Source organism: Diceros bicornis, chromosome X (assembly GCF_020826845.1).
Source record: "Diceros bicornis minor isolate mBicDic1 chromosome X, mDicBic1.mat.cur, whole genome shotgun sequence".
Taxonomy (NCBI): Eukaryota; Metazoa; Chordata; class Mammalia; order Perissodactyla; family Rhinocerotidae; genus Diceros; species Diceros bicornis.
Genome location: NC_080781.1, coordinates 7187684 through 7215281, shown reverse-complemented (window position 1 = coordinate 7215281; position 27598 = coordinate 7187684). Strand labels below are relative to the sequence as shown.

Here is a 27598-nt window from a genome sequence, read left to right as displayed (position 1 = left end):
TCAAAAGATTTTTTCGTGGTGTCCACAAGGCTGCATCTGTTGAGGGTGGACTGCAAACCAAGACCACACGGAACAAAGGAAAGAGGGGGAGGGGCAGGAAACAACAGGAAAGAAGCAACAAGCCAAACACAGTTTCCATCCCAGACGGAAGGCCCCCAGACGACAGGATTCCAGCCAATAGAAAAACCACTGGACAAAGAAGATTCTAGAAAATACAAAGCGTTGGATTACAAAGTTGCACATTTCATCAGTACAAACTGGTCTTTGAACATCCTTTGCGAGAGCAACTGTAGTGTCCAAATTGTCAGGGGAAAAAACACCTGGGGTTTTTTTCCCCCCTCCTTTTGGTTTATCACAGCATTTTTCTCTTTTTTCTTTTTTTGGCACAGCTATTTTTTTTTTCCTCATAGCCATCAGAGCCTGTTCTAGATGGAAACCAAACTGTGCACTGTCTAGCTGGTGGCTTTGTGCTTCCCAGGCTGAATGTTCCAGGTGGAAACCATTCTTTCCCCCTTCGATTTGACTGTGTTATGTTTTTGTTTTAAACTTCTTGATGAAGATTACGAAAAAATATAGACTCCTGTGGCCAGGGATGAGTTGGTTTCCAAGTACACTCTAACGCAAGTCAAGTTTGTACAGTTTCAGAGCTGATAGGATTGTGTCTCAAGAGGGCTGTAACCCCACACATTCACTGCTGGTCCGTTAGAACTCTTTTCTTTTCTCTATAATATTTTGTGTTTATTTTCGCAGATCTAAAACACACACCTGGAAGGAAAGAGAAAGCGCTGTTATCTTGAGAGACAGCACGAAGATGTCTTTAGAGCAGAGGTTGGCCACCTCTGTGGCCCATGGACCAAACCCAGCCCACCACTCACTTTTTATAAATAAAGTTTTATTGGCACATAGTCACGAAGGTTCAGAGAAGCTCTAATAACAGGCTAGTGTGAGAGCATCTGACCAACCAACCTCAAGCAAACAGCACAGAGGGGAAAAGCCAAGTCAAGGGCAATGCTAGGAACTAATGGGGTGGCAGTGGCCACCAGCAGGTGTCACGGACCAGACGCCCGTGTAGCAGGGCAGAAGACAACTCAAGTCTTTGAGAACATTTAGGGGCCATGCTGACACTCGGCCAGCCAGCCCATTGCCCCCTGCCTTAGAGCTCAGGGCAATCTCAAGTTCAGGGGGATTCGAGAAGCTAGACACCGCATGTGATCAGAATAGGGCCACTGAAACCCAGGGGACCTGTGGAATGAAAGGTTGTGCCTTCATCACCAGAGGGCCCAGGCTGGGGGCACAATCACGGAGCTAAGACAGGAACAAGTTTCTCAGCCTGAGACCAGTGACTTTCGGGGCTGGAGACTTCTTTTGTGAGGCTATTTTGTGCACTGTAGGAGGTTTCGCAGCACTAGATGCCAGTAGCACCCCCACCCCCCCAAAACAGTGACAACCAAAAATGCCTTCAGACATGCCTAACGTCCTCAAGGGGGCACAGTCACCCCAGTTGAGAACCACCAATCTCACTGAGACAATGTCGGCTGGAATGACATTCTGGAAGAGAGGAAGAGATGGCCATTCTCAGATGTGGTACCAACCCAACGGGATCCAGCCCAGCAGTTTCCTTCACCCAATACACATTTGCTGAGTGCCTGCGGTGGCCCTCGAAGACAAGCACCCATCACACCCCAGAAGCGCACGCAAGTGTTGGCTGCCTGGCTTGTCATCTCTCCGCCCTCGCGCCCTCCCCTCCCCAGCAAACCACAGGTGCTACTTACAGAGCCGTCGGACGCACTGGCGCCCACTTTGTCTCCTCGAGCATTCCAGCACACCTCAAAGATGCCGCCAGTGCCTCGGTAGCTGTGGACGAGACTTCCACTCTGCAAAGCAAAGCAATTGTCACTCACGATGCAGGGGGCACTTAGCACACGGACGTGGTAGGGTGGGCACTCCTCCTCGCCCCTCTGCCCCGTACGTTATCGCAAAAATTTTCACAAGCAAAGAAGTTAAACGAATTTTCAGTAAGCACTGGTGGCTGTAGAAACACGTCCCTCAGATTTCCTACAATGGGAACAGATCGGACCTACGGCTGCCCCCAGAATCCACCTCTACATTTCGGCTGAGGTCACCCTCCCACAGGCCATTCCAGCCAGTGACTAGTGGCGGGAAGGGGGGGGGAGGGAACAGGGACACGGGACAACGACTCAGGCAGCCATCTCTATGAGAGGGCAACTAGGGGAGGAGCAAGTCAACAATATTATATATTTTTTTATATTTAGAGAAGGCATCCCTTTCACTGAGGATGAGTTAGCTTTAAAATGTCTCAAAGAGTTCTGTGATTTATAAAAAAGGGGTGAACTAATTTGATGAGTTTTTGACAGTAGGCAGTCCTAACCGACGATGTCATTCTTCAATGACGTCATTCTACAAATCCATCCATCACTATTTCTAGTAGGCATTTCATGAATAGAGACTCTTGCACGTTAATCCCGGGATGCATGTTTTCCGGGTGGCCCATCTAGGGCTGTGAGGCTGGTTCCATGTAGGGTCCATTATCACCTTTCCCTCCCTGAGAGAATGTGGTTCATGTGAGGCAGTCCCTGGGAAGCCTGGGGTCTCAGTGGACCTCCTGCCCCATGCCAGTTACCTTGGCTCATCTACCACTTCCCCCTGCCACAAGGGGCCATGGACTTGAGAATGCAAATCCATCTGAAAGTCAACCAAGCCAAACGGAATCAGGAAGGTGGATAGATTACGAGGGGAGAGGGAAGGCCATTTAATCCATCCTGAGATCAAACAAAATAGATCATTGGTCATTTGCAATGACTCCTGCCATGCTACCATTTCTGTCTTCCATCAGCAGGAGGACCAAGAGCTGACTGCCCAATAGAACACTTGATACATATTAGTTCTCTATATATTCAGAATTCTCGCATCCTCAGGCGTGGCCAGAGATACCCCCAGTGGCTACATTTAGTCAAATACTGTCTCCTTTTAGTCCCGGTAACAGGACACCCCATACTGACATAGCTTAGCTACCCAAACATAAAATATTTCCATTTGAAAAACCAAAATGGCATGATAACAGCGAACAAATATTCCTTCGTACTCCCTCATACGCTCCATGGAGAAGCTACAGGAGTTGGTGTGGAGCAGAGGAGGTCACGGCTGGCCTTGTCCCCATTGGCTGGCCCCTCGGAAAGCTCAGATGGAAGGACACCTCTCACCCCAACTTAGTACCCAGAGGGCAGCATCTCTGGTGAGAAGATGACTGGGCCTCACTTTTCAGAGATAACTGTTCGTGCCCAGGAAAAGGATGAGGCAAGAAGAAGGTTTCACGCCAGGGAGTCAGAAAAAGTAACAGAAGATGGTGGGCGGCCCTGAGGAGGAAGACCCCACAGCCCACATGGAGCACAGGGCAGACGGCATTCAGCCTGGGGGCTGCCTGGGGAGTCGGGGTTTGCTTCAAGGCTCCGTCCGAGGCAACTCATTCCTGCGCACAAATTCCCCAGTCGCCGTCCTGAGGCTGGGTCACCGAAAACATGACTCTCTGGGTGTTACTTTCAGAAAGGATTCGGCCACAGGAATCGGGGCATTACCTGAGTATTCCAGATATGCACGCACTTGTCAAAGGAGCCACTGGCCAGATACTTCCCGTCAGGGCTAAAAGCTACGCTATAGACAGGTTCCTGATGCTTGGTCAGCGTGTGGATGCAGACGCCACGCTCGACATCCCAGAGTCGCACGGTCGAGTCAAACGAAGCACTGGACAGACGGGAGAGAAAACACCACAGAAACACGTGCGTTTCTTCCTATTTCTCTAAGATGTTTCACAGGTATCGTGAGTTATTTTTCCTTCCTAGCTTTTACGTTTTGAGACACAATAAACGGTAGGCTTTTTCTCTTCTAAAATGTGACTCACTTGTACTGAAAATAAAGCCATGGTTATAAAACAAATCTCTCCTTTCTTTTCTGTTTTTTTTTTGGGTGCTGTTATGAGGGAAACAAATTGACATCTGCATTTTCTACAGATACGCATGATAAATACTTTTATGGAATATTTACCACATTTTCTAAAATGCTCCTATAATTTAAAACACAACATCTATCATTACCAACTAAGATAATGCTGATAGCCAAATCTGAAAAAATTGCAAATTGAGTGAATAAACATTTTTAATCCAACGGGGATTAAAATACAATTGCCGCCAAATAGGCAATCATACTGCCGAGAGCTGCAAATTTTAGTTATTTTCAAATTTAAAAGAATAGTACATCTGACAAAGCTGTTGTCTGGCATTCTTTCTCTCTGCAGGGACTCATTAGGCACTGGTAGGTCCCTTTTGTACTTGTTGACTAAAGGATAATTTATGCTCATCACGGGTATACGTGATACAAAAGCACCTTCCAAATCATCAAAAAAATGATTACAGTGTGTTCTGTATCATCGTCATTTACGTGGATTTTAGGTCAATTACTTGAAATAAGAGAATTATGGCTTTTGTGTTTTTCTGGTTTGGACTCTCAGTTGATGCGTGGATTCTTTCTGGTGTTTTCTAAGAGACTGCCTTGGGTTGAGCACTTTTAGCAACAAGAGTGCTTGCTGTTGGCGAGCCCCCTCACCCCCCTGCCACTCTGCTACACTGCAGAGGTGGAGGGTGCTTCCTGATCTACAGCGAACTTTGCCACCCATCACTTCTCCCCACAATCCCATTCTCTGCAACGGTATGGAATAAACCCACTGTGCTTCCTGGTAGTGAAACATCCCCCCCAAGTATTTCAAAAAACACACCCCTGTTTCTTTGGATCAGTTTCCAGACCCCTGAGTATCCCAGCATTCATTCTCAGGATGTCTCTTGCTCGTTCTTTTTCTTTTTTTTTTTATAATTTTATTTATTTATTTTTCCCACAAAGCCCCAGTAGATGGTTGTATGTCATAGCTGCACATCCTTCTAGTTGCTGTATGTGGGACGTGGCCTGAGCATGGCCGGAGAAGCGGTGCGTCAGTGCGCGCCCGGGATCCGAACCCGGGCCGCCAGCAGTGGAGTGCGTGCACTTAACCGCTAAGCCACGGGGCCGGCCCTCTAGCTCGTTCTTCTAATGTTCTTATTAAAACACAGTATCAAGGGCGGGACGTTAGATCCTGAATGGGGTCTGAGGAGCGTTGGGACAAGCCCATTCTGTTGAAATTCTGCAGCCTAAAGTGATGTGGTTTGGGGAGGCCACCGTGGTCACTTCTAACCACTCTTCCCAATTCTGGTGTTTGAGTGAGAGCCCACTGCACTCCTTCCAATGCTGGTGTTGGAGTGTCTGCACTCTAGAAATGGTTTGGTCAGACCTGGCTGGGGCCGAGGACCCTTTGTCACCACTCAAAAGTCTCACCACCTGCAGCTGAGTTGAACCATATCAATCAAGCCCAAAGGTCCGAGCAGAACTGTTTCCTTTCTCTGTCATAATAAAAACCTTCACCAAAGCAAAATGCTGGAAGCCTGGACATATACCCAATCCCTCCTACCAGCCTTGTGGCTAAAACCTTCCTTACCTCAAGTCAGGTGTCACATGGTATTTATATCTTGTGGGCCCCTTCCAAGTGAGCTATTGCTTCATTTAGTTTGGAAGGGTGTAAACAAATTTGCAACACCCCTTAGCCAAGTTTTCTGTTCTCTTTGGATACGAATAACTTTTACTGGCTGTGTTGCGAGCTCAGCCACAGGGAGCAAGGCTACTCTCAGGAACCGAGCCTGGGCTGTGGGCCGCCCTCTCTTTACCTTGCTAGCATGATGTTGGAGTTGGGGTTGCTGGTGGCTGGCCCAGTGGGACTCCATTTTATGGTGTATATCTCTTTGCTGTGAGCCTGAAGGTCATGGACACACGTATCCTGCTTCATACTCCAGATCTAGAAAACACATCGGGAACAATGTGAGCAAACTCTGTTTCTCCAGCCGGAAATGGTTCAACACCATTTATTCCATGAGGGTTCATTAGGTTTCTGGCCCTTGGGAAGCTCACCACCCATGCGGTGTGCAGCGGGCAAACTGGCAGGCAGGAGGACCGGCAAAATGCTAGGGGGCGCCTGTGAGAGAGGCCATGGGGAAGGGAAGAATTCTCGGCAGGAATTTTTGATAAACAGGAGTTAATGGGATGAGAGCGAATCATCGAGTTAGCAATGGGGAGAAGTGACAGAGGCAGGAAAGTGCTCATAACAAGATAATTGGCCAGAGGAGCAGTGACTGTAAGACCTGCATGGAGTACATGGGGTTGTCTAGGATCAGAGGCTGTCCTTTCAGACAAATTTACCTTTAATGTCATATCATCAGAGCAGGATGCTAGCAGCATTCCAGAAGGATCCCATTTGATGGCATTGACCTCGTTCTGAAAGAGAGCAAAAGGTTTTAAAAAGAAATAAAGGCCTACGAGTAGGTACCACAACCTTCCAGCAGGGGGCAGGAGTACTTCATCATCACAGCAAAGAGCCTTTTTTTTTTTTTTTTTTTGCATTTTACCATGGATATTAAAGACCACAACCCCAGAACCCATATAATTTCCTCTTTTTCTTACTCTGCCTTTCTCATTTATATAAAAGCACAGTCATATACCATACACAACCAGCCACCCTCATCCACATTTCTCTAAGAAAAAAAAAATCACAGCTAGGAAAGAAGCCAAACAAATTTACATGTAATAAGCGCAGCACATAAAACCGACAAGACCACAGCTATTTTAAAACTGCCTTTGAAAATCATTTTCCTACGCACTTTTAATACAACCGCCACTCTGTCTGTCTAAATCCGTGCAAGACACTTCTCTGTTGGTGCTGCGTGGAGGGGGAAGGGGAGGAAGGCGTAAAGAAAAAAAGTGTCGATGTACAAGAGGCTAAATCCTGGAGGATGAAGGCAAAGGCACCTACGGGCAAGGGAGGAGGGGCCCCACGGTTATTAAGGAGCCACCTGCGGCAACGTCTGGACATGAGTGGTGCGTGCTGGGCGTCGTGAGCTGAGGAGACGTGGCAGGAGCAAGGAGACGGGTCCTAGGCTTTCTAGTAGGGTGACTGAGGGCCCCATGTGCCCAGGACAGTCCCACTCCTGCCTGCTGTCCTGGCCTAACAATTCACTAATTTCACACTCATAATCAATTTCCCAATCCTAAGTGCTCTGGTTTGGATGATACATTTTATGGTCATGCTACTTGCTAAAGACACTGAGTTCTGAAGGGTGTGAAGTGGGAAAGTGACAAGGCCACATCTGTGTTCCATGTGGTACCAATGGTGAATGGCCCAGAAAATAGGGAGGAAAGAAGCTTGGGGTCCAAGGAGCAGGCCACTGGGCGAGTCGGGAGGATGAAGAGGTTGGACTGGAGAGGGGTGCGTGGCGTGCATGTGTGTGCGTGTGCACACAGACATGGGCATGAGTAAGCAGGTCGAGGAGGACACCACAAGAAGCTGGTGTCTCATGAGAGGTGCTGACCTAGGGACAGGCTCAGCCAGGACAAGGGCAGCTTGGGTGGCTCTGACTGCAACTGTTGAGAGGAGAACCCATGGGCGGATCTCTCAGGGCCTGGGAATGCGGAGCTGGTCCCCACTGACCGTCCCCAGCTGAACCACCTTTAATCCTCCAGGGTGGAACCAACTCCTTCTGGAGAGTGTACTTTCCCCTCCCTCCTTCTGCAGCCCAAGCCAAGTTCCAGGAAGCACCTAGAAACGGCTCATAGGTCTTCGGAAGAAAGAGACTCCACTGCATTAAGCTCATATCTTGTGCTGAAGGATGAGCTGCCGAGAGACCCATGTGGTGGGATGACTGGCAGTCACGAAGACCTTACGAGCAGCCCTATTAAAAGCTTGGGAATAGTCTAGAGTTAGAGGAAAAACAAGTTCAGACCATAAAAATAAAGAGAAGGGTCAGTTTAGAGCCACAATGAGATGTTAACAGGACAACGGATCCCTGTGCTCTGAAAGCACCTTCTTTCGGAAGCAGGGACCTGTGGAGAAGAAGCTGGAAAAGGTGGGTACTAAGGAAACAGGCAAATGCCGAGGACAATGGAATTTATGCCGGTTAAATTAGTGGCAAGGGATGTTGTGAGAGAGTCGAAGGGGAGCATGCAGGTGTGAGAGGTTCAAACCCAGGAGGTCTTCCAGGAGGGCTGAGGGATAGCGGGGTTTGGATACTAGAGAAATCTGCTGGGGAAAGGCTGTAAAAAGCCTCATGTGCCACACCAAGGAATTCAATGAGAAGTCAGCTGGCATCTGAGCTTCCCAGATTGAATGTTGACATTTTCCACCAAATTTGGGAAATTTTGGCTATTATTGCTTCAAATAATTTTTCTGTCCCATTAACTTTTTTCTTCTCTCCATTATACATGTATGCTAGAGTGCTTCATAATGTCCCATAAGTCATTAAGCCTCTATTCATTTGTTCAATCTCTTATCAGTTCTTCAAACTGGCAAATTTCTATGATCTCTCTTCAGGTTCACTAACCTTATTTCTGCAGTCTCCCATCTGCTGTTAAACCCACTCATTAAAATTTTCATTTCAGATATTACACCTCTCAGTTTTCAGATTTTCATCTGAATGCTTTTTAAGAACATAGTTTTCCTTTTTTTGCCAACATTCCCAATCTATTCACTCATTACGAGCATCCTTTCCTTTATGTCCTCGTGCATTTTTATAATAGCTACTTTAAAGTCTTTGCTGCAAAATCTGACATCTGGATCATCTCAGGGTCAGTTTTTCTGCTGCCTACTCATAACTGGGCTAATCCAACCACTTGAGATAGCTACAACAAGTCAAGTGGAAAAGGGCTGCAGAGGAACTGGCCTGCAGTCACAGTATCTCTTACTCCTAGGCATAGAGGAGATGGCTCTCACCTCCCAGCATATTCTCATGAACTCAAGTCCCATAATCAGAATTGGCACTCACTGTGTGTCCTTGGAAAGTTTTAACTGGGCGGTCACAGCCGAGTCTGCAAACATGAATGCACATGTCTGTGCTACAGGAGGCAAAGGTAGTGTTGTTCTGCCAGTCTACATCAAGAGCAGGGGCTGTGGAGCAGGGAGAGAGGGAGGACATTTGCATTTACTGGTTGTGCACAAAGCTCAGCTGATTTAGAACAATTAAAAGCATAGTCAAGAAGCCTTACAAAGTAACATGATAAGCAAGAAATATTCCCAGTGTGAACACAGTCTCTTTCCCTCATAGACTCTAAAGATTTCTCCTTCCACATTTGAAGGGATGACCAGACACTCTGGAGAGAGACCCCATGACACTTCATGCACCCTGTGGCATGCAGTCTCTCGTTGCTCCCCTGGTACAGGTGAGAAAAGGTAGGTGAGAAGTAGCTGCTGCCTGCTCCTTCACCTTGAAGCCTCCAGGAATATCACTGTAGTGGGCTGATTTGATTTGTTTTAGATAGGGAGGAGAGAAAAGGAGAGGAAGATTTCTTATCCTAGTTCAAGATAACTCACTTTAAAACATCTCCCACAACACATTAATGCATCCCACCAAGTGGAGGGTACTTAAGAGTTGACAAGAACCCCTTTGGGAACACCACTGGGCTTATGGCTCAGGACTTGTGATGAACAGCCTCTCTGTCTCTTGGGCCTCTCTCAGGTCCAGGTGGCTCCGCAAGCTCTGTTGACGGTTTTGGGGATGGTGACTGCCCACACGGTGCTCTCCCCTTTCTCCTGACCTCCCCATTAGACTACTCAGCATCTTTGTTCTCTCCTGACACTTCCTTGCTTCTACAGGAAATAGAGGTTTTGGTTCCTGCAAGCCTCTGGTCACAACGTTTTCACCAACTGATCAATACATAACGTTGTGTCATGTGTGTTTCTTAAAGGCAAGTCAGCACTGAATTGGGAAAAGAATCCAGCTTACTCAGGACATGCTAACAATTAGATTACCCCTTCCTTTCCTCAGTCTTTAAACAGAGGTGCACCCCTCCACGTGTCTACCTTCCATAACCGCAGGGATGGATCCCACTAGCTTCCACATCCAGCTCCAGTCCCAGGTGGAGGTTAAGGTGGCAGGATTTGGCTGAGAGTCAGCACTGGGTTTTTGAACTGCCTAGGGGATCTCTTTTTGTTACATCCCCAGCAGTGTGCTTCATGACAGCCCCATGGTTCCTGGCACATTTTCCACATGTGCCCAGCAGAATGAAGGAACCGATCTGCTTGGTCAGAATGATGATCCTGTGAGCCAGAGAGCAAAGCCCACAGCTGCTCTTGTTTACAACACTGCACAAGCAAAATCTGGAATTCCTGGGCCAGCCACTGCATTCCAGACGTGCAATTAGCACACCTGCAAATGTAACAATCTGGGTGGGCCATTCAGGGGATGGTGACCAGCACCTGGCCATAAAAATTAACATCTACTGACTCTTGCCATCCAAAGAAGGGGCCCTCTGTACTCAGCCAGTTAGACCCACTCTGAGTCAGCCCCTGCCGCCAGGACCCTCGCAGGCCCCCACCAGGACCTTTGCAGCCCCCCATATGATCTCACCATTCAGCGTGGATGAGCAACAGTAACAGGGCTAAGCTATTCTGGGGGTCTGGGTGCCCTCCCTGCCCACACGTGGGCCAGTGAGATCCAGCAGCCAGCACCATTCCGGGCATAGCCAGGCTTCTCTTTCCATTTTTTTAAAAAAATCTTTTAATTTTGAAATACTCATAGTTCACAGGAAACTGCAAAGATATTAGAGAGAGGTCTTGTGTACCCTTCACCCAGGCTCTCCTCACAATTGTATTCCATGGCCCTATAGTACAGCATCAAGACCAGGAATCTGACACTGGTACAACGTGTGCCCAGTGCTGTGCCACTTCATTACACGGGCATATCTGCATATCCACCACTGTGGTCAAGATCCAGAGCCGTTCCATAACCACAGAGATCTCCCTCATGCCACTTGATCATCACGTAACTCCCTCCCCGCACCACCCCTCAACTCTGGCTCCATTTCTAAAATTTCGTCATCTCAAGAATGTTATATAAATGACATTTGGAGACTGTTTTTTTTGACTCAGCAGAATGCTCTTGAGATCTACCCAAGCTGCCAATAGCTTCTCAGTAGTTCGTTCCTTCCCACTGCTGAGTGGTACTCCACAGTCAGGCTCTGAGCTAATGCTTCCTGCTGATGGGGACTGAGGGCGCCCCCCACCAGGCCTTCACGGGGAAAACCTAACGGGACAAGATAATTTCCCAGATCAATCTATCAATTGAGGAGTCTTCAAACGCTAAGGAAAGGCGCTCCTTACGGCTCTTGCTATCTGCATTTCACCTTGAAAAGTAGCACCCTGCCTTTTCCTCCATCTTGTACAGTCTCTAGCCCACTGCTTGACACAGAAAAAAGAGCAGATAACACGTGGAACTACCCAGGGATGGGATATGGGTCTACATCGTGGGCAGCAAATGTAGGGATGGTTATGGCGCTTATGTCAAACACGATGGAAATCCACTAGCAAGGATGTTCTCACTTGCTGCTTTCTTTGATGTGCACAGTCTAGAGCACTGACACCTGGCATGGAGATGACACACACATCAAAACATGTGGATTGGGTTGCCAGGGACTGAGGAAAAGGGGAATGGAGGGTGACTTCTTAATGGGTAAGGGGTCTCCTTATGGGGTGACAGAAATGTTCTGGAACCAGATAGTGGTGACAGTTGCACACAATGTCAGTGTGTGGTAGTATTGACTAATGGAAAATATTATGTATACTCTGACACACACGCACACAGACACACACACAGACACACACTGGTTGGGATCCCAAGCAGCGTGCATTCGGAACTGTGCCCATTTCCTGGTGGAGAAATACATTCTGTAATATGTTCAGCAACTTCCACATCATCCATGGTGTAAGATTAAAGCAACACCAATAACAAAATTCCCTGGCAGCCCCAAGAGGTGTATCTGGTGTGGACCCCAAGCTTTGAGTTGAGGACAGCCCTGGAAGAGATGCACCACCTCTTCAAAGCACCGGGGTGTACACTGCAACCTCCTGGGTCTCCCTCGATGTGTGAGCTGCCTCCATCAGAGAAGTCACTGCTAAGATACCAAGCGGAATAAGAGACCTTGGTGTCTATGCATTTGACACAGTCCTACCTCATCGGGACCTCTGACTCATAGTCTGATCCCTGGAGGACCCATGTCCCTGCTTGGAGCCCTCCCTGGGCACCAGGATGGGCTGTGCCATCTCGGGCAGTCCTCGGGGTCAGCCCTTCCATTCAGACCATCACCAGGTACCCCAAACTTCCCATCAGGAAAGACACGCTGATCCCTTCCTGAAAAACACCTCAGGGACATCTGATATAATAGTAAACGTTCACCCCATACATTTAGTGATTCCTCCAAATTGGAACTTCTGTCAACTTTAAGCCAGTTTTTTCTGATAGTCTATTAATTCAGGGGGTGGTCGTCTGTCTGTGTCTTAAGTTAAGAGGCCACATCTAACAACAGGACTGAGTTACACAGAACATGAACTAACAGGTGGGAATCTGGAAAACCGAATCTCTATACCCTGGCTTCCCAGGTGGTCCGGTATGGCCCCAACACATAAAGGGACGTGGCTAGGTCTCAAGCAGTGGCCACAGTTTCACGCAGCAAAGACTCACCATGGACACTTTGCACGCATCTGGGAATTTGGACGTCTGGAGGGTTCCCACCATTCCCTAACTGATAAGAATGGTGTTTATGCAAACAATGTGGGTCATGCCAAACCCCGCGTTCGCTCTGGGAGTCTGGAATTTTGGTACATGCCAGGCAGAGGGTGCCTATGACATCAGTCTCAAATGGAAAACCCTGGGCACTGAGTCTCTGATGGGTTTCCCTGGTAGGGGACCCTTCACATGTGTGGGAATCCACTTGTTTCTGGGAAATTCAGCATGTCCTGTGTGACTCCACTGGGAGAGGACCCTTGAGAGCTCTAGATATCGCCCCGTGCTCAAAAATCTCCCTTTGTATCCTTTTGCTGCAATCAGTCTCAGCTGTGAGGACATCCATATGCTGAGTTCTCTGAGTCCTCGCAGCAAATCGCCAAATCTGAGCGTGGTCTCAGGGATACAAAATGCAAGGCCCCTCTTGAAGAGACAGCCAGAGAAAGGAGCCCACGCTGGTTCTGTGGTGGGTTCACCGTCGTGTTATTAAACTTTTGAGCAGGTGGGTGTTGAGGGCATCTGTTATCTACAAATCTTAAGAGCAGTACTTGCCATGAAATGGGTTTCCCTCCTACCAGCTAAATTCCATGGACTTCTTCCTGCAAACATTCACGATTACATGAACAGACATTTCGTAAGACTCTGAATTATTATTTTTGAATTACAAAAAAAACACAAACTCACCAGAATGAAATGGAAATTGTTGTTTGGCTTCTCCTGTGTGGGCGTCCCAAATTATTGTTGTCTGTGCTCCGCAAACAAAAATAAAAGTTAGTAACTATTCTCCTCGCAAAGTTTTCTCTAGAAAAATTTATAGTACAGGAAAAGGCAGTAAGCCCCTCTTCCTTCTAAACCAGGACTGTCCAACAGAGATAGAATATGAGCCACATAGGAAATTTTTAATGTTCTAGTAAGCACACTAAAAAAAAAGAAACTAGTAAAACTAATTTTAACAATATACTTTTTATTGGTGTCATAATAGTTTATAACATTGTGAAATTTTAATTGCACATTATTGTTTGTCAGTTACCATAAAAATGCAACCCTTCACCCCTTGTGCCCACCTCCTACCCCTTATCCCCTTGGTAACCACCAAACTGTTCTCTCTGTCCGTGTGTTAATCTTCTACATGAGTGAAATCATGTGGTGTTTGTCTTTCTCTGTCGGGCTTATTTCATTTAACATAATACCCTCCAGGTCCATCCATGTTGTTGCAAATGGGATGATTTTGTCTTTTTTTATGGCTGAGTAGTATTCCATTGTATATATATACACCACATCTTCTTTATCCATTCATCAGTTGAGGGACACTTGGGTTGCTTCCACTTCTTGGCTATCGTGAATAATGCTGCGATGAACATAGGGGTGCATAAGCCTGATTTCAGGATCTCTGGAAAAACAGCCAGTAGTGGGATAGCTGGATCATAAGGTATTTCTATTTTTAATTTTTTGAGGAGTCTCCATACTGTTTTCATAGAGGCTGCACAAGTTTGCATTCCCACCAGCAGTATATGAGGATTCCCTTTTCTCCACATCCTCTCCAACATTTGTTATTTTTTGTCTTGGTGATTACAGCCATTCTAACAGGTGTCAGGCGGTATCTCCTTGTAGTTTTGACTTGCATTTCCCTGATGATTAGTGATGCTGCATATCTTTTCATGTGCCTGTTGGCCAGCTGTATATGTTCCTTGGAAAAAATGTCTGTTCATATCCTCTGCCCATTTTATGATCGAGTTATTTTTTTGTTGTTCAGTTGTGTGAGTTCTTTATATATTGTGAAGATTAACCCCTTGTCAGATGTGCAATTTGCAAATACTTTTTCCCAGTTGGCAAGCTGTCTATTCATTTTGATCCTGGTTTCATTTGCCTTGCAGAAGCTCTTTAATCTGATGAAGTTCCACTTGTTTCTTTTTTGTTTCCCTTGTCCATGTAGACATGGAATTCAAAAAGATCCCTCTATGACCAATGTCAAAGAGTGTACTGCCTATATCTTCTCCCAGGAGTTTTATAGCTTCAAGTCTTACCTTCAAGTCTTTGATCCATTTTGAGTTAATTTTCACGTATGGTGAAAGAAGATGGTCTACTTTCATTCTTTTGCATGTGGCTGGCCAGTTTTCCCAACATCATTTATTGAAGAGACTTTCGTTTCTCCATTGTACGTTCTTAGCTCCTCTGTCAAAGATTAGCTGTCTGTAGATGTCTGGTTTTATTTCTGGGCTTTCAATTCTGTTCCATGGATGTGTGGGTCTGTTTTTGTACCAGTACCATGCTGTTTTAATTATTATAGCTTTGTAGTATATTTTAAAGTCAGCGACTGTATGCCTCCAGCTTTGTTTCTTTTTTCTCAGAATTGCTTTAGCTATTGGGGGTCTTTTGTTGCCCCATATGAATTTCAGTTTTCTTTGTTCTATTTCCATGAAGAATGTCATTGGGATTCTGATTGGGATTGCACTGAATTTGTAGATTGCTTTAAGTAGTATGGGCATTTTAACTGTGTTTATTCTTCCAATCCATGTGCATGGGATGTCTTTCCATTTCTTTATGTCATCATCGATTTCTTTCAATAATGTCTTATAGTTTTCACTGTATAGGTCTTTAACCTCTTTAGGGTTAAATTTATTCCTAGATATTTTATTCTTTTTGTTGCAATTGTAAATGGGATTTTGTATTCCTGAGTGCTCTTTCTGTTAGTTTGTTATTAGAGTATTGAAATGCAACTGATTTTTGTAAGTTGATTTTGTACCCTGCAACTTCACCGTAGTTGTTGATTATTTCTAATAGAAAACCCTAAAGAATCCATTGGAAAACTATGTATAAAATCATGTGATCTGTAAACAGAGAGTTTCACTTCTTCATTGCCTATTTGGATCCCTTTTATTCCTTTTTCTTGCCTCATTGCTCTGGCCAGAACCTCCAGTACTATGTTGAATAAGAGTGGCAAGAGTGGGCACCCTTGTCTTCTTCCTGTTCTCAGAGGAAAAGCTTTCAGTTTTTCCCCACTGAGTATGATGTTGGCTGTGGGTTTGTCATATATGGCCTTCATTATGTTGAGGTACTTTCCTTCTATACCCATTTTATTGAGAGTTTTTTTTATCATAAATGGATGCTGTCTCTTGTCAAATGCCTTCTCTGCATCTACTGAGATGATCATGTGGTTTTTATTCCTCATTCTGTTAATGTGGTGTATCACATTGATTGATTTTGCAGATGTTGAACCATTCTTGTGTCCCTGGTATAAATTCCACTTGATCACGGTGTATGATCTTTTTAACGTATTGCTTGTGTTCAGTGTGCCAACATTTTGTTGAAGATTTTTGCACCTATGATCATCAGCGATATAGGCCTATAATTTTCCTTCTTTGTATCATCCTTGTCTGGCTCTGGTATCAGGGTGATGTGGCCTTGGAGAATGTATTAGGAAGTGTTCCATCTTCCTCTATTTTTTGGAATAGTTTGAGAAGGACAGGTATTAAATCTTCTTTGAATGTTTGGTAAAATTCTCCCGAGAAGCCATCCAGTCCTGGACTTTCATTTTTGGGGAGGTTTTTGATTACTGTTTCAATCTCTTTACTTGTGATTGGTCTATTCAGATTCTCTATTTCTTCTTGATTCAGTTTTGGGAGGTTGTATGAGTCTAAGAATTTATCCATTTCTTCTAGATCATCCAATTTGTTGGAATATAGTTTTTCATAGTATTCTCTTATAATCCTTTGTATTTCTGTGTTATCTGTTGTAATTTCTCCTCTTTCATTTCTAATTTTACTTATTTGAGCCTTCTCTTTTTTTCTTAGTGAGTCTGGCTAAGAGTTTATCAATTTTGTTTACCATCTCAAAGAACCAGCTCTGTTTCATTGATCCTTTCTATTTTCTTTTTTTAACTTCAATTTCATTTATTTCTGCTCTAATTTTTATTATTTCCCTCCTTTTGCTGACTTTGTGCTTTGTTTGTTCTTTTTCTAATTCTGTTAGTAGTAGTTTAAGGTTGCTTATTTGGACTTTTTCTTGTTTGTTAAGGTGGGCCTGTATTGCTATGAGTTTCCCTCTCAGGACTACTGCTGCATGCCATATGAGTTGGTATGGTGTATTTTCATTTTCATTTGTCTCCAGATATTTTTTGATTTCTCCTTTAACTTCCTCAATGATCCACTCGTTGTTAGTAGCATGTTGTTTAGTCTCCACATCTTTGTCACTTTCCCAGTTTTTTCCATGTAGTTGATTTCTAGTTTCATAGGATTATGGTCAGAAAAGATGCTTGTTATGATTTCAATCTTCTTAAATTTACTGAGGCTTGTCTTATTTCCGAACATATGGTCTATCCTTGAGAATGTTCCATGCATGCTTGAGAAGAATGTGTAGTGTGCTGTTTTTTGATGGTGTGCTCTGTATATGTCTACTAAGTCTGTCTCATCTAGTTTTTTAAGTCCACTATTTCCTTATTGACTTTTTGTCTGGATGATTTATGCACTGATGTAAGTGGGGTGTTAAGATCCCCACTATTACTGTGTTCTTGTTAATATCTCCTTTTAGGTTTGTTAATAGTTGCTTTATGTACTTTGGTGCTCCTGTGTTGGGTGCATATGTATTTATAACTGATATGTCTTCTTTGTGGAGTGTCCCTTTTATCATTATATATTGCCCCTCTTTGTCTCTCATTGTCTGTTTTATCTTGAAGTCTACTTTGTCTGATATGAGTATGGCAACACCTGCTCTCTTTTTTTGCCATTAGCTTGGAGTATCGTCTTCCATCCTTTCACTCTGAGCCGGTGTTTGTCTTTAGACCTGAAATGTGTTTCCTGGAGGAAGCATATTGTTGGGTCTTGCTTTTCAATACATCCCACCACTCTGTGTCTTTTGATTGGAGAATTCAATCCATTTACATATAGAGTGATTATTGATGATATATGAGGGCTTGATGTTGGTATTTTTTTTGCTCATTTTCCGGTTCTTTTGCATTTCCTTTGTTTCTCGTCCCTTGTGTTTTGGAGTACCAATTCAGTTTGGTATTCTGTATGATGACTCTTTTATTTTCTCTTTATTTATCATATGTGACTCTGTTCTGATGATCTGTTTAGTGGTTACCTTGAGGTTTGTATAAAAAAATCTCATGGATGAGATAGTCCATTATCTGAGGACTTCTCATTTCCTTAGACTGAGTCGATTCAATCCCTTGCCTCTTCCCCTTCTAAGTTATTATTGTCCCAACTTATTCCACCTTGTCTTGTGAGTTTGTGTTTAAAGTGATGAGGTTATATTTATTTTTGATGTTTTCCTTCCCTTAATCTTTGATGTTATAATTAAGTGTTTGCTAACCTATTCTGATAGTGAGCTGCAATTTATCTGATTTTGTCTACCAATTTTCCTCCTTACTCAAAGCTTTGTATCCCCTTTCTCTTTTTTTTTCAGGGGTGAGGTCCTTCTTGAGCATTTCTTGTAGTGGGGGTCTTGTGGCAATAACTCCCTCAGCTTTTGTTTATCTGGTATAGTTATTATTTCTCCATCATATCTGAAGGATATTTTTTGCTGGATAGAGTATTCTTGGCTGGAAGTTTTTGTCTTCCAGAATTTTGAATATATCATTCTACTCTCTCCTAGCCTGTAAATTTTCTGCCAAGAAATTGACTGAACGCCTGACTGGAATTCCTTTGTATGTTATTTTATTTTTTTATTTTTTTGTCTTGCTGTCCTTAATACTTTTCCTTTGTCATTGACTTTTGCCAGCTTTACTATTATATGCCTTGGAGAGGTTCTTTTTTTGTTGATATATTTATATCTATTGACTTCATTCACTTGTATTTCCAGCTCTGTCCCCAGGTTTGGGAAGGTCTCAGCTAATATTTCTTTGAAGAAGCTGTCTGCTCCTTTTTCCCTCTCTTCTCCCTCTGGAATACCTATAATCCGTATGTTGCATTTGATAAGTGAGTCACATATTTCTTGGAGAATTTCTTGATTTCTTTTTAGTCTTACTTCTCTCTTCTCCATCTGAAGCATTTCTGTATTGCTATCCTCAATATTGCTAATTCTTTCCTACATATTTTCATCTCTGTTCTTTAAAGACTTGAGATTTTTCTTTATCTCCTCCATGGTGTTTTTCATCTCCAAGATTTCTGATTGGTTTTTCTTTATAGTTTCAATCTCTTTCATGAAAAAGCTCCTGATTTCATTGAATTGTCTATTTGTTATTTTCTTGTAATTTATTGAGCTTTTTTATGACAGCTATTTTGAATTCTCTGTTGTTCAGGTTATAAATTTCTGTGCCTTCAGGACTGGTTTCTGGGTGCTTGTCATTTTCCTACTGGTCTAGAGATTTAATTTATTTTTGCATAGTGCTTGAGGGTGTGGGCTTATTCTTCCTCATTCTGAAAATATCTGGTCACAGCTTCCAGCTGCCACCACATGGTGGGGGTCAAGAGCTGCGTATTCTGAGCCCACAGCAATCCGCGGGCGCTTTGGCCAACTGGCTGAGCTGAAGTGTGAGCTAAAGCACAGCTGAGGCTGAAGCGCTCTTTATCGTGGACTTTTCCCAGCTTTACTACTATATGCTGTGGAGAGGGTCTTTTCATGTTGGTAGATTTAGGAGATCTATTGATTTCACTCACTTGCATTTCCAGCTCCTTCTCCAGGTTTCGGAAGTTCTCAGCTAATATTTCTTTGAAGAAGCTCTCTGCTCCTTTTTCCCTCTCTTCTCCTTCTGGAATACCTATAATCCTTATGTTGCATTTGGTAATTGACTCGGATATTTCTCAGAGAATTTCTTCATTTCTTTTTGGTCTTACTTCTCTTTCTCCTCCTCCATCTGGAGTATTTCTGCATTCCTATCCTCAACGATGGCAATTATTTCCTCCATATTGTCAGCTCTGTTCTTTAAAGATTCCAGATTTTTCTTTATCTCCTCTATTGTGTTTGTCATCTCTAACAGTCGTGATCGGTTTTTCATGTAGAAAAGAGATTGTAGCAATCTCTTTCATGTAGAAGTTCCTGACTTCATTGAATTGTCTTATCTGTATTTTCTTGTAGTTTGTTGAGCTTTTTTATGATAGCTATTTTTAATTCTGTTGCTTAGGTTATAAATTTCTGTGTCTTCAGGACTGATTTCTGAGTGCTTGTCATTTTCCTTCCGGTCTGGAGATTTAATACATTTCCTCATACTGCTTGAAGGCATGGGCTTAGTTTTCCTCATTCTGAAAATATCTGGTTGCAGCTTCCACCTGCTGCCACTGGGGGAGGTCAAGAGCTGTGTATTCTGACCCCACCACGATCCGCAGGTGCTCTGGCCAGCTGGTTGTGCTGGTGCTCCGGGTGGGGGGGGAGGGGATCTTTCTTTCACCTACCCGATCCCAGGGGCTTCTCGCTCTTTCCTTGCTATCTGCTCTCTTGGGGTGCTAGCTTGATGAAGGCATCCCCACAACCGTTCAGTTCCCTTCATATGGGAATTTCCCAGAGGCTGTGAGAGACCTTGGAGAGCGACGGTTTTCTTGTGAAGAGCAGGGGTTCTTTCTTCGCCTGCCCAATCCTGGAGGCTTCTCGTTCTTCCCTCGCTATCTGCTCTCCTGGGGTGCTAGCTTCATGAAGACACCTCCACAAAAGTTCAGCCCCCTCCGTATGGGAATTTCCCACAGGCTGTGAGAGAACTTGGAGAGTGATGGTGTTCCCGCAGAGGGCCGCCCCTCGCCCCTCTCTCTCTGAGAGCCGCGCAGTCCTGGTCCCAGGTTTGCTATTGTTGGGGAAGGAGAGGAGTTCTCCTTACCTCCTTCCACTTCCTTTGGGGGTACCAGCACCTCCACCTTCAGATGTAAGGCTGTGTGAGTCTCTCACACGTCCTTTGTGTTGTGTGAACGTCCTCTGTTGGTATATGAATGTCCTTTTTGTTGTATCTTAGAGGGGGAGAGTCCAAGGGGGAAGGTTCAGTCTGCCACGATGCTGATGTCACTCCAGTGGATGACTTGACAGTCGCATATTCTCATATAATCATCAGCCTTTTTACCTTTATGTAATGTTCAAAAAAGGAACGCGCAAAGACAAGGCCAAATTCTCAGATGACAGATTCTTTTGCACAGGAAAAGCAGAAGAGGCCCCTAAACCAACCTTCCCCCGTACTCACACGATCACGACGGGGTCGCCAGGTGCGTGAGAACCGGCGGGCGCGGGGCCTGAGCAACGTGCCTCGAACAGCAGAAATTCCTTTCCTTCTGTCCTTTACCGCCCTCCGTGCATCCCAGGGCCCTCCCTTCACGCTGGCATGACCAAGGACCTTAACAATATATTTTATTTCACTCCACTATGGCCAAAATATTATCGTTTCAACATGTAATCAATATATAAATATTAATGAGATATTTGGCATTCTCTTTTTCATCTAGGTCTTTGGAATCCAGCGTGAGTTTTACAGGTAACCAGCTAGGAGACCACATTTTATGAACTCAACAGCCATACGTGCTGGGGGCTACTCCACCAGACACAGCAGCCATAACTGATACTTGGAAAACTACCAAAATTGGTGGGGAGTCCCCCTCATCCCCAAACATGGAAAACTGTTGAAAAACCTGGAACACAGCATATCTAAACATCTTTCTGTCACTTTTCCAAACGAAGAGCTGCAGAAACTGGCCTTTCTGAAAATTCCCCTGACCATCACTCCATGAATTGGGAATACTAGGTACAGCAGAGAAATTGAATTACCAAGGGGTGAGGCTCCGATTTACTGGTCTATAAGTAACAGGAAAAAAATGATTTCTGCCCCAGAAAACAGAGTAAATCATGAATTCTTATGGACTTACTGATGTTGGGAAGACACTTAGGGAAGCAGCTAGAGGCAGCTCAGTGAATACCACTGGAATTAAGTCTTAATCAATTGAAATTTCCAACTTAATTGGAACCTATCCACCTCCCTGTCAACGATAATAAAGATTTGGCTTTAAGAAGAACTGGTTATATTGTTGTGTTGATTGTAGAAATTTTCAGAGGAAATATTCAGAGCAGTGAATATCTTTGAAACTTGGTTCTCCATGTTTTGGGTCAACTCTAGACCAATTAACATTTGTTTGTTTGTTTGGTGGAGTATAACTTTTCGTAATTTAGCCACTCACAAACAAACCTGGCACTGCGGAGAATATATAAACTCTTTCACCATTCTGATAGAATATCACACACTACATCAGTAATCGTAACACATTCTGCTTGCTAATGTTTACATTAAATATACACCGGACAAAACAAAACAATAATTACACAAAAGCTTTTAAGAATGTGAAATATACTTTAGCCACTTTGGGTTAAGCATGCACTGAGGGTCAATGCCAGTATCTCTGTAAATTACATTTCCTCCCTGGGTATTACTTGACAACATTCTTATTATTCTTGCCATGGTTGACTAACAATGGCAGATAGTGACCCAAAGACTAACAGAATTCCAAATGTGCATTTTCACTGAGCATACGGCTCATCACCTGGTAGAGTCAAAATTGACAAACAGGTAGAAAATCAGAAATGAATTTAAAACAGAGCCCCTGGGGAAGAAGGAGGTGAGGATGCGAAGAACTCTTTAGAATTCTGTGCCAGTCGAAGGGCAGTAATGACTGGCAACCCAAGGCCTGAGGTCCAAGTCCACCTCCACTTTATGACAGTGTGTCCCTAGCAAGTTAGTAAAGCCTGTGAAACGAGATTCATCTTACCAGGGCCTGCCTCCCATCCTGGGAGCATCAAATGGACCACCACATGTAGTAAAGTGCTTGTTAAAGGTTAGCAATCATTTACACAAATCATTTTAATAATGCAGTCAGCAGTACTGATGACCAGCCACATACATGACAAAGTGCTGTGTGTGTGTGATATTTGAATAAGAACATCTCGGGGAAATTCTGGTGGTAGTTCCATGAGAACACTTTTAAGTGTGTCAACCACAACAGCTCAGCTTTTTTAATATTAGACATTAGGCTGCTGAGTTTGAACAAAGGGTTTATCAGCTTAAAAGAGAGAAAGATAAAGAATGAACAATGCATTGACCCAAAGGGTTATACTCTAGTGTAGGGGTCAGAAAACTTTTCTAGGGCCAGCTCATAAATATTTTAGGCTTTGAGGCCATTCGGTCTCTATCGCAACTAAATGAACTAGTTGTTGCAGCATGAAAGCAGTCATGGACAAGTCTAAACAAATGGGTGTGGTTGAGTGCCAATAAAATTTTATTTACAGAAACAAGTGATGGGTCAGACTGGGCCCATGGGCTGTAGTTTGCTAAATGCAACTAGGACTTCTCCAAGAGTGCGCCGAGGTTTACAGGTGTCTTTGATTTTATACTAATTTTTAGAACGTGAATACAGTAACTTGCTAAGGTTTTCAGATTATCCTGAAGCCGTTATGAAAATGTAAAGCTTTTTGGAGACCAAAGCCAAGCATAGCATTCAGGCATGTTTTCTAGTCGTAGAAATACAAACTGATGTGAAAACATGCCCCTTTCCTCCTTCTTCTTCATTTCTTGCTAATACTTCTTTTCCAAAGCAATGACTTAGAATTCCTACTGAGTCTCAGGACTGGCACCACCATTCCTTCCACGTTATCTGGGGATCGTGATTCCTGTCACTCAAAAACTGGGGAAACTGAAACCCAGAGAGGCTGAGACAGGCTGGATTCGTCAGACTCAGAGCCGGGATGCCGCCTGCATCTCCCAACTCGTTACCTGGTGCTCCTTCCCCCAGTGATGGGAGCTAGATGGACCAGGGTGTTCACAACCACTCAGAGATGGCACCATCACGTCCACCTGGCAGACCCATCCAGGGACAAAGTCTGTAAACTCTACAACTGCCCCACGGGCCGTTAGGAGCATGCACCCTTGTACGTGTGCCTACTCTACGCCTGCTCTCAGAGCAATATGCAGTCTACGATGGGAAGTAACAACCCATCAAATGAGGAAAACAGAAGACTGGTGAGAAAAAACAATCTGTACTTCTAAAATCACTGAGGGGCTGAAAGTTTATGCACAGTACACCCCACACCTGTTTGCGTCTTAGGCACTAGCAAAACGCAATTTGGAGGTTTCCTCTTTCTGTCACTGAAGAATGTGCCTTAAAATAAATAGGGGAAGCTTTGCACAAAGGTCTGTAGAACAGTTTAATATATTAAGAGATGACATGCTATAAATTATCAGTGAGATCAAAACCACGAAAATAAACAAAATCTCAACAAGTTCTTTTGATTTCTTAAGGGGAAGCAGAAAGTCTCAGAATTCAAAGAAACCACGATGTTATCCAGAGATTAAAAATAAATAAGCATCTGTAGATCAAAGAGATGTATTTTAAGCTAATACTCACTTTGTCTACACCAGCACTCAAGATGTAATTCCCCTTTTTGTTCCATTTCAAGGCAAAGATGGGGCCTTTATGTTGGCCTAAGGTGCTTGCCAGGTTACCTGTTATGTAAAAGACAAAAGTGAACGAACTTGTTTTGTTGTTGACTTCAAAGTCATGGTCTGTTCACTCGACGACTACATATCATAGCACCTCTTCTCCAACCCCAACACGAGAGACGCAGGACTTACCATCTTCCGTCCATATTCTTGCAAAACCATCGTATGAACCAGTGGCCAGCAGTGTGCCATCGCTCTGCGGGCCAGGAAGAAACACAGACCGAAAAGATAGCTTAGGAGGGCAGGAACGAAAGAGTGAGGAGAGCCTCTCACCTTGGCCCTGGAATATTCTTAACGTCAATAATCGGTTCCCAGGTAAGACGCTAACTTCAGCTCACACTGTTCTTAAGATGTAAGAGTTACAACCAAGGAGATGGAGCAAGGAAAATACAGTGCAACCATTCACCCAATGACAAAATGAAAAATACCATGCGGCAAGTTATAAGGAGACTTTTGGAGACTTAAGTAAGCTTTTAAAAATGTGTTTGCATATAGCAAAGAGTAGCGTTTGTGATGAAATGACAGAACACGCAGAAACACTATCAAGAGCGAGAGAAAGTCAAAAGAAGTTATAAAGACCCACGTGTGTCCCAGGTATAAATGCACGTAACACCCCCTGCTGGAATATCACAGGGCAAGGTCATCTTTCCTGGCTGTACATCACATCTCCCCAGCACAACTATCTTGGGGGTCCCCTTGGCCTAGCTCCTCCAATAAAACCATAAGACTCATCTCGCAAACATGTGGAATGGCTCCTCAGCACCCAGCTAGCTGTCTGCCCAACACAGCCTTGTTAGCAGCTCCCAGAAATGGAGAGCCCCCACGACACTAGCCCCCGGGGCACGTGACAAACAGGACCCTCTCCTTCCTCGTGTTCACATGGGTTCCATCATGACACCTCGCATGCTTTACAGATGTTATAGCGTCTGCGAGGTGGCAGATGCTTACGTTCCAGTCCAGCGAGGTCACATCTTTATTACTCGGGACATCGTGTCCCCCTTCTCGTATACAGTGCCTCAACACGAGCTGCGTGGAGCCCCCATTGCTGTTTTCATTAAGGTTCCATATCCTTGCAGTCGAATCTCCGGATCTATAGAATGAAAACGCACAGTCATTTCACAGTCGGTTCAAGTGACACTGAAGCTCATCACTACTTGCCGTCTGGCTAGGCCAGGCATCTTTGGTATGTGGCCTTCCGTCTTTTTAATATCATTCACTCACTGTGTTTTCTCCTCCCGATCTTTGTGCTTAGTCATTTTTGCACTGCTCCCTACCCCACTGAGAAAAGGCTTAGAATGAAGACTTCTCCACAATCTGAGGAGGAATGGAGCACGGAGCACCCCAGGCCTTGGTCTGCACACACTGGGAAGATGCCACAAACGAGGTAAGAGGGAAGTGCATGCTCCATGAGGCAGAATTCCAGAAGACTGAATATCTTGGATCCCCCAGACCCTGGAGCACATCCAGCTGCCATCCTTACCCAGAAGCTAAGAGATCACTGACAGGGTTCCAGGCACAGATGAACACCTCAGACTCATGGCCCCGTAGGACTGTGGCTTTGTTGGGTGGAATCTCAACGTCCCCGTCTATTTCCATTGGTTTTGAGTGATTATCTGTCGTAGGAAAGAGGAAAAAACACATGACTGATCCATACAAAAGAAATTCATTCTCAGGGCACTTCACTTTTAGAAACACCTTCTTTTCATATACTAAGTATATCACCTCTGATGATTATAACTAAATCACGGTTTTTGTGTACTTCAGTAAGTATGATATATTTCTTTATTTCAACAGTCTCCAAATTTGATAGAGGAATAAAAACTGTTATCTATTCTTTATAACTAGGACCAGGCTAATGTCTAGCAACAACCAGAACAAGACTGGAGAGAGACGACAAGAGCTAGCTGAAGATTCCTGTTCTCTGACGGGACAAGACACTAATTATTGGGAAGCACGTGAGGTATCACCTCTTCATCTTGAAGCTCCCATCAGTAGATGCCATCATTCTTTCAGAATGCCTGACACCCTCTACCCCCCTGCCTTGAAACACCCTCAAATTCTTAGGACTCAAATGCTATTTTCTTAGACAAGCCTCCTTCATAACGGACTTCTCAAGCCAAGCAGAACCTCCAGGCTTTCTAACTGAACGAGCCTGCCCTGGATGAACCGTGGGATCCTGGTTCTGGGTTCCTGGGTAGGCTTGGCAAAGGTGGAGACAACTGCCACCCTCAAGAGAACCATCTTGGAAAGTGGCTTTTCCTCCCCCAAGCGTCAGGAGAAAAAAGATTCTTGAAGGTCAGAATGAAATTCAACTCCAGACACTACAGTGTGGCTGCAGCCTGCCTTGGTCCTCATGAAATGAAGGCTCTGTCTGCGAGCTGCCCGTGTGCTGCATGTTGCACGCTAGTCTCTACGTGGCCAAGCTCCATTAGCGTTTCTTAAGATTTAAAAGAAATTGCTGCAATTTAAAATTCTCCAAAATTTCTGTCTTGGCAGACATACAGATGTCTAGAGGTTCATCACTTACAAATTGGTTTCTGTGTTGGAAGACTAAGAAAACAACTGTTTATCATCCTCTTGTTTTAGTCTTGAAAATTTGAGGGTTGTACTCCACATGAGTGGACAACCAATAAGTGACCTATGGGTACAAGCCACCTATTTTCTTCTTCTTCTTCCCCCACCCCATCATTTTGGACCTTGTTAATAGTGATTATGGAGGCTGCTGGTGGAAGGTCTTTTCATTTTCCCCTAGACAGATGGGGTTTAAGTCATCCTACTGTAATGTAATCTGCATTACAGCCTGTATGGGCTTTCCTCTCAGTACTAGATCTGAATCTCTAGCCAAAGAGACTTGAAGAACTTGTTCACTGTGCCTATGGATGACAACCTGCCCCGGGGCTTAGCTGTGGGCTGCAGCCTCATCTGAGATGGCCAGGTGGCCAGCCAGCTGCACAAGAGGAAGCCATGGAGGCTGGACCTACAGGGCGAAGCGTCAACACCACGGCCATCTCCACCCTCACAGACTGCTGGGGCTGCACGGCTGTTTGGAGGAAAACAATTTTCAAAGAAGGAAGAACACACATATGTGTATAATACATGTGCACACACTCATATGCACTCATGCACACATTCTCTCATACATGTATGCACAACCACTTGCACACAGGTATGCACACACTCATGCAAAACATGAGTACTCATATGCCACGTGTGCATAATACACAGCACGCACACGTGCACACATGCATGCACACACACACACATCAGCATGCTTTGAACTCAGACCCTGAAGCAGTCTCTGAGTTTATATGCAGCACATCCAAGGGGAGTCAGGTTCTCTGGGTAAAAGTTCGGGCTCTCTGACTTACGTGCCACATACTCTTAGGCAAATACTTAACAAGGACTAATCTCCAGGGTTTGCGAAGACCAAAGAAGATGGCACCTGCTGTCTGGGGGGCCTGGTGCCCTCTCAGTAACCGTGAGCTCGACTGCTAGACCAGAATGTGGCCGAACACCCTCAACCCGGAAGGCTGGACAATGGGATCGGGGGCCTCCTCATATGAAA

The 27598-nt window shown here is 44.5% G+C and overlaps 1 protein-coding gene across 8 annotated transcripts in view; it reads right to left on the bottom strand.

The window, feature by feature from the left end:
* Nucleotides 1-203: 203 nt before the first annotated feature.
* Nucleotides 204-27598, bottom strand: part of TBL1X (transducin beta like 1 X-linked) — a 223168-nt gene continuing 195773 nt past the window's right edge. For 7 of the 8 annotated variants that reach the window (XM_058535402.1, XM_058535403.1, XM_058535401.1 and 4 more), the window contains 12 exons: nucleotides 25514-25646; nucleotides 24982-25123; nucleotides 24166-24229; nucleotides 23939-24036; nucleotides 20737-20886; nucleotides 13323-13383; nucleotides 8907-9028; nucleotides 6292-6366; nucleotides 5763-5890; nucleotides 3594-3759; nucleotides 1773-1874; nucleotides 204-765 (listed from right to left, as the gene is read on the bottom strand). In XM_058535402.1, coding sequence (XP_058391385.1) covers nucleotides 739-765; nucleotides 1773-1874; nucleotides 3594-3759; nucleotides 5763-5890; nucleotides 6292-6366; nucleotides 8907-9028; nucleotides 13323-13383; nucleotides 20737-20886; nucleotides 23939-24036; nucleotides 24166-24229; nucleotides 24982-25123; nucleotides 25514-25646 — 1268 coding nt within the window. In that variant the 3' untranslated portion in view covers nucleotides 204-738. The remainder of the gene's footprint in view (nucleotides 766-1772; nucleotides 1875-3593; nucleotides 3760-5762; nucleotides 5891-6291; nucleotides 6367-8906; nucleotides 9029-13322; nucleotides 13384-20736; nucleotides 20887-23938; nucleotides 24037-24165; nucleotides 24230-24981; nucleotides 25124-25513; nucleotides 25647-27598) is intronic. The other variant, XM_058535407.1, reaches the window with a different exon arrangement.